Source organism: Panthera uncia, chromosome A2 (genome assembly GCF_023721935.1).
Source record: "Panthera uncia isolate 11264 chromosome A2, Puncia_PCG_1.0, whole genome shotgun sequence".
NCBI lineage: Eukaryota > Metazoa > Chordata > Mammalia > Carnivora > Felidae > Panthera > Panthera uncia.
Genome location: NC_064816.1, coordinates 10063158 through 10074794, shown reverse-complemented (window position 1 = coordinate 10074794; position 11637 = coordinate 10063158). Strand labels below are relative to the sequence as shown.

Here is an 11637-nt window from a genome sequence, read left to right as displayed (position 1 = left end):
CACTGGTTTCCTCAAAGTTCTTAACACCCTCTGATGTCTTATTAATATTTTTATTTGTTTCTAATCACTCTCCTTCATTAGATTATAGTGGCTTTTGGTTTTCAGTATCCCGTGCTCATGGCCTAGACAATGCCTGGAACATATTTGACACTCAGTATATATTCCTCCAATGCAGGAAAGATATTCTTAGTAAAAGAGTAAAATGCAAGACCTCTGTTGGGGAATGCAGAGAATGAGACCAAAATGCCTAATCAGAGATGCAATGAGAGGGAATCCTTTCAAGGGGACAATCCATACACAAGACAATGAAATTAACTTCTTGACTGCACAATATAAATTGGACCCTTTCAACTGTGTGAGAAATGCCTTCAGGTGAAAATTGATGATATCTCTTTCCTCTTTCTGGGGCCAGTTCAACCTCATGGAACCAGGAAATGATACACAACTATTAGAATTTCTGCTTCTGGGATTTTCAGAGGGACCAGAACTTCAGCCCCTCATATTTGGGCTTTTCCTCTCCATGTACCTGATCACTGTGTTTGGGAACCTGCTCATCATCTTGGCCGTCAGCTCTGACTCCTGCCTCCACACGCCCATGTACTTCTTCCTGGCCAACCTGTCCTTTGTAGACATCTGCTTCACCTCCACAATCATCCCGAAGATGCTGGTGAACATCCAGACTCAGAGTAAAGTTATAACCTATGACGACTGCATCACACAGATGGACTTTTTCTTAATCCTTTCAGTGTTGGACATGTATCTCCTGACCATGATGGCCTATGACAGGTTTGTGGCCATCTGTCACCCCCTGCACTACACAGTCATGATGAAACCCCAGCTCTGTGGACTGCTGGTCCTGGTGTCCTGGATCATGAGTGTCCTGCATTCCTTGTTACAAACCTTAATGATGTTGCAGCTGTCCTTCTGTACAGAGGTAGAAATTCCCCACTTTTTTTGTGAACTCAATCAGATGACCCAACTGGCTTGTTCTGACACCCTTTTTAATAACTTGGTGATGTATCTTGCAGCTATGCTGCTGGGTGGTGGTCCCTTCATTGGGATCCTTTACTCTTACTCCAAGATAGCTTTCTGCATACAGAGAATCTCATCAGCTCAGGGCAAGTATAAAGCATTTTCCACTTGTGCATCTCACCTCTCCGTTGTCTCTCTATTTTATTGTACTGGTCTGGGAGTGTACCTCAACTCTGCTGCTACCCAGAGCTCCCACTCAAGTGCCACAGCCTCGGTGATGTACACGGTGGTCACGCCCATGCTGAACCCCTTCATCTACAGCCTGAGGAACAGAGACATAAAGGAGGCTCTGAGGAGATTCTCTGGGATGGCAGCTATAAAAGTTCCAATTGTCCTGGGGTTGAAGAATTTCCCATGATTGCAGTCCTCATGGTCTTAAACGGATAAGTCGTGTGTGTGTGTGTGTGTGTGTGTGTGTGTTTAAAGCAAATTGTGGGTATAGAGAATGCTTCTTTCATTTATTTCCTGGAATTTTTATTTTTTCAACTACTCAGTACAATTTACTTACTATTTACTTACTTATTTAAAAAACTTTTTTTTTTACCTTTCTCTGATATGCAATCATTATTCCTTCATTTTCTTCCTTTATTTCTACCAATCACGGAGCATGGAATGTTTTTCCATTTCTTTTTGTCTTCTTCAATTTCTTTCGTAAACCTTCTATTCAGTGTACAGATCTTTTACCTTTATTTGTAAATTGATTCCCAACCTGTGATATGGAAAACTTAGGAATTCCCATTTATCTAATGGAACTGCTTGGATTTCTTAAGAATAATTTATTCCCAAATGACAAAAATTACCCCATTTAATATGTCTTTAGTTTTCCGAAAAGAATATTCATTTGTTACCGCTCTGATGGAAAAAATTCAGTTTGATCAGTAGTTCATTTCTATTCTATTCTGTTTTATTCTATTCTATTCTAAATCTGACACCACAGTTTTTCACTTTGTGTCTGTCATTCTTTTGTATATCACTACAATAACTGTTCTTCCTGATGAACAGATAAGTGTGTTTTATAAGAGACCATTAGCTTTTTTCTCCGAATTAGGATCCTGTTCTCTTCTCAGGCTCTATGTCCCCAGTGCTTACATTAGTCACTTGCAAAACTGATTATCAAGAACTTGTCTACCAGTGGAGTCTACACGGAAACAGAAATTCAAAAAAGTAGAATGACTTAATACGGCCTTGGAGTCAAAGATGACCTCGACTATGATAAAGCAAATTTTAAATTCTCCTTTGTATTACTATGCTCTACATTTCTTCTCAAGCTGTACATCTCTCTATCAAGTATGGAATAGCAGTGGCAGTGTTTAAGGGGATTTATTCGCTGGGGTGAATATTGGTTACTTATTGCCGTCAAAAGACTTATAAATAAAAACAATAAAATGGTCCTGAAAGAAATTAAAGACTACATAAATAAATGGGATGGCCTCCTGTGCTCGTGCTTGGAAGATTTTTTATTTAATTTTAGGATGGTTTTAAAAATGTTTTCCAAGCATACCCCATTTTTGTTATTTTCAAATTATCATTGAATCTGTAGATCTTTGGGTAGAATTGCCATCTTAACAACTTTAATTCTAATTTAAATTTCTCCTAACAAAGGACCACAGCTTTGCTCTCAGCCTGGGCTCCACATCCAGGACCAGCGGCATCAAACCCACCAGGGAGCTTGTTAGAGAAGCAGGGTCCTCGGGGCCCCTGGAGACCTGAGGAATCAGAATTTGCGTTTCAACTACAGTCCCTGGTGAATTGTGTGCACAGTGGAGAAACCTTAGTGTGGAACAGGTTTCCTCACCTTCTCGCCATTGACCCTTGGAGCTGCATAACTATTTTTGTCGAGTGCTGTCCTGTGGCTGATGGTATTCAGAAGCACCTCTTCAGACATGGACAGAAATCCCAAGAGCAACTCTGGTTGGGAACCACTTCCCAGAGTTTCAGAACCGGAAACATCCCGACATCATTCCAATTAAGACTACATGCTGATTGGTTTGTGCCTTTGAGCAGAACATTGAATTCCTCTGAGCCCATTTCTACAATAGCGAATACAGCTCATGAAAGTACTACATAATAGATTATACTTTTGTAAAAATTAAACCATAGAATCCCTTTAGGGTGCTAAGCTAGTCTATGCTGCAGAAAATCGAAATGTATCTCTTATAATTAATAAACACTTCATTATGAGGGAAAAATGACAGTTTGTAACTTGTGATCTAATAATGAAATTCCTAATTGTTTCTGCTAAACTATTACACAACCAAAGAGGTTAGTACCCCAACTTTTTAAATTTTATTTACTGAAATTCAAGGATCCAAGAAGCTCAGAGTGTCCCCGAGGGACTGTGATGAACAGTAACCTCCTCGTTTCTGGCAGCTTTTCACCCGACCACCTCCCCCGATGCCCAGCAAAAACTATGTGAGAACACATTTACCTCCCCAAAAGATGAAAGTGCCAATATCTTCCTAATGTCAAACACCTTACATATGGCGGGGCCAAGGGAAAAAATGAGCAAGAGGATAAGCCAACACTTCACAAAAGGAAGCACACACGATTGGCTGCCAGGTGCGCAGTTACAAGGTCAACCACGGAAGACTTCGCTTTCATGTGCGTCTCGCATCATTACTTGGGCAATTCGTCTTCATGGGGGCTGACAGCAGGTGAGGGCAGCCCTGTTATCCCTTTCGCTTTTTAATGTTTATTTCTTTCAGAGAGAGAGAGAGAGAGCACAAGCAGGGGAGGGAGGGTGAGAGAGAGAGAGCACAAAGCAGGGGAGGGACAGAGAGAGTCCCAAGCAGGCTCCATGCTGTGGGCACAGAGCCCAACATGGGGCTGGATCTCACGAACGGTGAGATCTGAGCTGAGCCGAATGCAAGAAGAGGTCTCTTAACCCACTGAGCCACCCAGGCGCTCCTCTCCCTTCCCTATGTGAGGTCCTCTCATTGATACTCTTGGACTCTGGGTATTGGTGTCTTTTTCACAAACCCAAGGGGCACCTCGAATCCTCATTCTGCATGTCAGCCAGTGGACAGAGGCTTCCCCAGACCATGCTCTGTAAATGCTCCCGACATCAGGACACTCCAGATTTGTACCAAATAACTTGCTTCATATGATTATGCTTGACCGCATGATGCCATCCGTACATTTATATTTTTGTTCTCTGTCCTTGGTGCTACACAGAAACATACGCTGGTGAAGGGATTTCACCTTCTTTGTTCACTTTTGTTTTTGTCACAAATGTGTGTGAATATATGGTTAGTATGAAAACCCCAAGGATATGAAAAATTATAGATTTTAAAAAATAAAGGGAAAATGAAACCAGGTGAAAATGACTAGTTTCCAAACAACTGTCCACAGCAAAATTATGAGAAAACTAAAAACTAACTGAAATTGGCTATAAAAAAGAAACTGTTAATGATATCAACATGGATTCATAACTAAATTGTCAATGGCCTACACGCGAAAAAATGTAATATATAATGTTCCTACAATGCTCGGTTTGTATTTGTGGGATGACTCAGAAATTAGGTCTCAAAGTATAAGGACATTGACCATATGGCAAGGTTGCATTTCATTTCATTGGAAAAGGTTGAATTGCTAAATAACATCTAGAATAAAGGGATGTCTACACTAATACTGGCATCAATGGATATCTATCTGGAAGAATATGAAACTGGTCCTCTCCCGCAGACACGTTACCAACATCAGAGGGATTATGACCTCAGTGTAAGTGTAACCATACAATATAGCAGAACATCAAGGAAACTACATACAACATTCACAGGTGAGCAAACCCACTAAATAAAGCCATAATCTCAGAAGTAAGAAGATAGATTTATTTAAATAAAATTAAAAAATTTTATGATCAAAATATGTTGCAAAAATCAATTGAGAAACAATGATCTCAGGAAATCGTTTGAAATGTTGATAATGTTTTAAAAATAAAAGAGAGCGAGAGAAAAAATAACCTATGGGCATATAACAATAATAAAACCAATCAGAATGGTCATCAAACATATGACCTTGGCTGAAACTGAGGGATGGTTTAGGAAAATAACAAGAACTGTCTCTTTCACCCAGCAGCCTGGAAAAAAACTTACAGGACTGTTACACTGTGCTTGAAACTTTCAAATAGGAGCCAAAGGGTTATTCTGAACTTGTTGGCATAAGAGTAAGTGTTACAAGGTTGAAGGCAGAACCTGAAAGTGACTGTATTATAGATACTGACATTCTTTCACCAGGAGTTTCCCAGTCTCTGCACCCATCCTGCCCAGAGCCTGCCCTGTGGTGGGGAGTGTCCTGTGCCCTGTAAGATGTTCACAGCATCCCTGACCTCTGTGCACCCCTCTCCAGTGTGACAGACAAAGTGTCTCCAGACATTGATCAATGTCCCCTGGGGGACAAAATTATACTCCATTAGAAACACGCAGTGAATTTAACAATCTCAACATATTTTTTCTAGCATGGCCATAATAGCAATTGAATGATATAGAATAAGAAAGATCTTCGGGGCGCCTGGGTGGCTCAGTCGGTTAAGCGTCCGACTTCGGCTCAGGTCATGATCTCACCAGCCATGAGTTCGAGCCCCGCGTCGGGCTCTGTGCTGACAGCTCAGAGCCTGGAGCCCGCTTCAGATTCTGTGTCTCCCTCTCTCTCTGCCCCTCCCCCGTTCATGCTCTGTCTCTCTCTGTCTCAAAAATAAATAAACGGTTAAAAAAAAAATTAAAAAAAAAAAAAAGAAAGATCTTCAAAAGTGTGAATGGCAGTCATTCGGGCAAAACTGACATTAGCACTGAATAAATACATTATAACTTAATTAAACGAGTAAACACACGGACACAGCGATATGCTCTGGGCTAAACTGGATTGGCCCTCAGGAGATGACAGTGTTCTCGACTTCCACTCTGTCTGACCCTCTCATCCACGGACTAGAAGGCTGAGTTGTCTGACAGGAAGGTCTCCTTGTGGAAGTCTGAATCCCTCCCTGGATGCTGAATTCCTCCCTGGATGCTAGATTATAGATCATTTTCTCCTCAATGGAGAAAGCAGGAAGGTCAGAGACGCATCAGCCCCCAGCCATTATTAGTGCTCAGAACAAACAGACGAAAACCACACCCACTCCTGTCTAAGGTTGCACACACTGACAGACAGGAGACTAGGAGGTATTTTCGGCACCCTGTATCTGCTCGTTAGGTACATGTCTCTCTTCTTACTCCAGCATGGCTCCCAAGTGGACAACCCTTTGGCACACAAAGGACATTTCTCTAATGACTCTCTGATCCCCAGAGACCAGTTTGGAAGTAGTAACTCCAGTTAGGTTTTTTGTTCTTCCTTTTCCATGAATGTGACCCCTTCCTGATGAGTAAACTCACAGCACCACTGTGAGCTACAGTTTCCTCCAGGTCTATGTATATGGGATCAATTCCTTGATTTCTCTTTCTGTTGCTTCATTATTGCTGTATAGAAATGCAACCGATTTCTGTACATTGATTTTATATCCTGCAAAAATTCTTAACAAGATACTAGCAAATTGAATTCAACAGTATATCCAAATAATTATTCACCATGATCACATGGGATTCATTCCTGAGCTGCAAGTCTGGTTCAATGTTTGCAAATCGATGTGATACATCACATTAATAGAAGAAAGGACAAGAACCATATGATCCTGTCAGTGGATGCAGAAAAAGCATTCACCAGAATACAGAATCTTTCTTGATAAAAATCCTCAAGAAAGTCGGGATAGAAGGAACATACCTTAACACCATAAAAGCCGTACAAAAAAAGGCCCACAGCTAGTATCACCCTCCATGGGAAAAGACTGAGAGCTTCCCCCCTAAGATCAAGAGCATGACGGGGATGTCCACTCTCACGGCTGCTGTTTAACATAGTGTTGGGAGTCCTAGCCTCAGCAATCAGACAAGAAAATGAAATAAAGGCATCCAAATTGGCAAAGAAGTCAAACTTTCACATTTTGCAGATGACATGATACTCTACGTGGAAAACTCGAAAGACTCCAACAAAAAACTGCTAGAGCTGACACATGAACGCAGCAAAGTCTCAGGATGCTTGAATGTTTAGAAGTTACCTAACATCACGGCACTGAGCCCTGCATCAGGGCTGACACTGTGGAGCCTGCTTGGGATTCTCCCCGTTTCTGCCCCTCCCCCATCTCTCTCTCTCTCTTTCCTTCTCTCTCTCTCTCTCAAAATAAATAAACTTAGAAAAGAAACTCTCCAGCAAAGCAGTTAAAGCTTATGTGACAGTATTACAATATACACAAATAGAAACTCGAAATATCTCCTGTTCATTTGCGTGTGGCTCCTTTAATTCACCAAAGCGCACACTTTACATAATGCAGGTTATAGTGTGTAATTACACTCCGATGATTTAATTCAGTGGAAAAAAATCGAATGGGGCATGGCTAAGGTTACGATCTAGAGAACGGGTAGCTGATTCTCACTTAAGAGAGCTGGGAGATAGCACTACTAATGGGGAAGGACGCCGAATGTTAATATGGATTTATGAACGATGGAATTACATTTAAGTAATTCACATGATAAAGCAGTTTGTTTCCATAAAGAAAAGATTAACCTCCATACGGGAACTGTATCTGACCATAAATTGGTTGAAGACAGAAGAGCACTACAGTCAAGCTCAACACCACGCATGAGCCTGAGAAAAACAATGTAGAGATTCACACCTGACCCCAGACCCACGAGGAGCCCAGCAGAGATCAGAAACGCTCCCCCACACATGATTCCATTTGATTGTAAAGGTATTATGATACCTCATTTGACAAGTACTGCCTGTTATACAGCAGTAGCTGACTGACACAATAACCCAAGCGAACGGACCTTAGACACTTAGAAGATGTGCTGATTTTTATTTGTGGCAAATGATCTGACGTTGAGGAGAGCACTTATGATCGTTCTGTGATTCAAGTTTATTTCCCACGGCGTTACGAACAAGTGGGCTCCCTTCTGGGTAACTGGGCGAGTTTCAAGGACATGCACGTTTGTGCAGAATAACTGGGGACCCTGAGCCACATGCCAGCAGGACACCCAGCTCTCGTGTGAAGCATCCTCTGGTTGTGCAGGTGAGAGAGATTTCAGAGAGGGACGGAGGCACGAAATGGGTGGGGCTGATACTGTTCATTTGCCATCATTTGTGACAAATACTGGGAAAAGGAACCTATTTCATGCGACGGTAGGAAGACTCATGTAGTAGGTAGCATTGCAAAGCTTTCAGAAGAAACGGGAAGCGAATTCGGAGATAAAACAGAAGACACTAAGCAACCCCGTACCGCAGTGAACAAACCACCTCAGCTGCGGACAAAAGCCTCCATGCTTCAATAAATAGAGGCAGCGCATGAAAAAGAAATATTTTGCATAGGAACACAATGGGTGCTTTGCCTCCTCGGGTTTATGGTCTCCTCTGACACCAAGAACATATTAGATCAATCTGTTTATTCCAATTTGTCTTTCCATGTTGACTCCACGGGGAGTTACAGATTTGCTCATCAGTTTTTGCCAGTGGCTATGATAGGCCCCTGGACGCTGGGTTGAATAACAGAAAAACAACAACAACAACAACAACAACAGAGTCCAGTTATGAGACACAGAAGCCTGTTTGTACAGTAATTGCCTGACATTATGCTTTTGATTTCTGAGGCATCCATTTCAAAGACCACCATTCATATTAACACATTGGCAGGCGTATGATTCAGTTACTATACAATCATGCAGGTCCCCCCTCCCACAAATCCCCACATTAGAAAGCCCTGGTAATCTAGGTAACAACTGTGAGTGACCCCGCTTTTCCCGTTCGGTGCCCACATTCCGTTACTGGGCTTTTTGTCTGGTCTTTGCTGTTGTTATTTTTGAGTACTGGGGGATAATATTCTATTATTCCTTTTCTTTAACTGTTTACATGAGTGTAGTTGACACACGATGTTACCTTAGTTTCAGGTCTGCAATACAGTGATTCAACTTCTCTGTACTTTATGCGGGGCTCACACAGGTGTACTGACACCTGTCCTATTATACCCCTAGTACATCATCGATGACTATATTCCACACACTGTGTCTTCCATTCTCATTATTTATCATTCCATACCTCCATTCCCCCTCTCCTTGGCCCATTCGGCCCATCCTCCAACTCCACTCATGTTTTAAATTCATCCATAAAAAATGAGCCCAGAAAAATATAGTCACTCCCCCCATGGACCCCCCAAGAGCCAGATCCTTCATAGTGCTCTCTTTCCTTCCCTGTTAAAGTCTCTCCCTCTCTGAGACCTCCTTGAATGGCCTTTGGGAATCCCATGTGCCCTCAGCGTTTGTGAGTAATGAACCTTGTGTTTTTAGAGTTCCCAGATGGGAGTTGTGGAGGTGTGCCTTGCAATCACAGTAGGTACCCCAAGGGCCAGTGCAGTCACAGCATAGGCTCTGGTCAGGGAAATGTCTGTGGGAATGTTCATAGGCATAGGTGAGTGCCTGGGCTTTCCTACCTTAGACATCGATGTCAATAGCCTGACATTTAGCCTGTTCATTTTAAGGAACACTGTTAGAGTCCACATTCTCAGGAAGAGTAGTTAAGGTAATGATATAAAAAGATTGACAGACTCAAGGTGAACACTGTGGTTTTGTATTCTCCCGGACAACAGAATTATGTAAAGAGCTTAGTGGCCAAGTGTAGTTTCCTCCCGTATGAGGAATGATTATTCTTTTGGGAAATCTTGGGGAAATCTACTTGGCATGATAGAAGTCATTTGAAATGAAAATATTTTTAAGAAATCCAACTTCTGAAAAATAAAATAGAAATGAGAGGGAGGCAAACCATAAGAGACTCTTAATGATAGGGAAGAAAGTGAAGGTTGCTGGAGGGAGGTGAGTGGGGGGATGGGTTAAATGTGTGATGGGCATGAACGAGGGCACTTCTAATGAGTGGTAGGTGTTGCATGTAAATGATGAATCACTAAGTTCTACTCCTGAAACCAATACTACACTATATGTTAACTAACATGAATTTAAATAAAATCTTGAAAAGAAAAAGAAAAAGAAATCCAACTTTCCCATTGTAAGATACAGAAATTTCTAGGCCTTTGTGACCCAAGGATGGGGAAAACATTGGGAACATATGAAAATGGACAAAGGATAAACTGTACATCAGAGCAGAAGCTTAATAAAATGATTTACTTAAATGTATAGAGAAGTTGAAATCAAACAAATGGAAATTCCAGGAAAGAAATAGATCAGATTCTACTTCCACAGTCTGATAAAGGGATAGCAGCTCCTGTCTCTGAGGTTCTGAGCCCTGCAATCATGGGCACATCTTCAGCCCCAGGACAATTGACCCTTATATCCCTGGAACCCCAACGATTCTTTTCAGAGCCCTCTTTATGTCTTTGTTCCTCAGGCTGTAGATGAAGGGGTTCAGCATGGGCGTGACCACCGTGTACATCACCGAGGCTGTGGCACTTGAGAGTGAGCTCTGGGTAGCAGCAGAGCTGAGGTACACTCCTAGGGCTGTACAGTAAAATAAGGAGACAACTGACAGGTGAGATGCACAGGTGGAAAATGCTTTATACTTGCCCTGAGCTGATGAGATCCCACGTATGGAGGAAACTATCTTAGAGTAAGAGTAAAGGATCCCGGCCAGGGAAGCACCACCCAGCAGCACAGCTGCAAGATACATCACCAAGTTATTAATAGAGGTGTCAGAACAGGCAAGTTGGATCATCTGATTGAGTTCACAGAAAAAGTGGGAGATTTCCAAGGTTGTACAGAAGGACAGCCCCAACACCATTAAGGTTTGTAACAAGGAGTTCAGGACACACATGATCCAGGACACCAGAACCAGCAGTCCACAGAGCCGGGGATTCATGATGACCATGTAATGTAGGGGGTGACAGATGGCCACAAAGCGGTCATAGGCCATCACTGTCAGAAGAAAGATGTCTAATCCTGCAAAGAGCAGGAAAAAATACATCTGTGTGATGCAGTTCTCATAGGTTATGACTTTGCTCTGTGTCTGGATGTTCCAGAGCATCTTTGGGATGGTGGTGGAGGTGACACAGATGTCACCAAAGGACAGGTTGGCCAGGAAGAAGTACATGGGCGTGTGGAGGTGGGAGTCAGAGCTGACGGCCCAGAGGATGAGCAGGTTGCCAAACACAGTGATCAGGTACATGGAGAGGAAAAGCCCAAATATGAGGGGCTGCAGTTCTGGTCTCTCTGAAAATCCCAGAAGAAAAAATTCTGAAATTTGTGTATCATTTCCTGGATTCATGTGCTGGAAGTGACTACCAGGGAACAAAAAAAAAATAACATGACTGATTTTCTCAATAATGAACGTTGCAAATATCATTGAAATTCTACGATTCTTATTTTGCATTCAAAAGTGAATATCCATCATTTTTTATGGAACTTGTCCCCGCTCAGCATCTCCATGCCAGCTCTGAATAGGTATTCACTTCCCACACTTAACATTTTCCCCAAGTGCTCATATTTTCTATACTTTTAATGAGGAATTCTGTCACCCGTTTGAGGAATAACCTTGAGCACTGACTAACCTTCACGCAAAGTGTATAAGTGTCTAGAAACAAAAGCC

The 11637-nt window shown here is 42.1% G+C and overlaps 2 protein-coding genes across 2 annotated transcripts; one reads left to right on the top strand and one right to left on the bottom strand.

Annotated features, from left to right (window-relative positions):
* Positions 1-385: 385 nt before the first annotated feature.
* LOC125929124 (putative olfactory receptor 7A2) lies at positions 386-1390 on the top strand. The gene has a single exon (XM_049640050.1). The coding sequence runs from the start codon at positions 422-424 to the stop codon at positions 1388-1390; it is 969 nt and encodes a 322-aa protein (XP_049496007.1). The 5' UTR covers positions 386-421.
* An 8993-nt stretch (positions 1391-10383) lies between these two features.
* On the bottom strand, positions 10384-11394 carry LOC125929123 (olfactory receptor-like protein OLF4). The gene has a single exon (XM_049640047.1). The coding sequence runs from the start codon at positions 11392-11394 to the stop codon at positions 10384-10386; it is 1011 nt and encodes a 336-aa protein (XP_049496004.1).
* Between the last annotated feature and the right edge of the window lie 243 nt (positions 11395-11637).

Bases quoted from the DNA above. Each gene is read 5' to 3' on its own strand.
- LOC125929123 (XM_049640047.1), bottom strand. From the start codon at position 11,394: ATGATATTTGCAACGTTCATTATTGAGAAAATCAGTCATGTTATTTTT.
- LOC125929124 (XM_049640050.1), top strand. From the start codon at position 422: ATGGAACCAGGAAATGATACACAACTATTAGAATTTCTGCTTCTGGGA.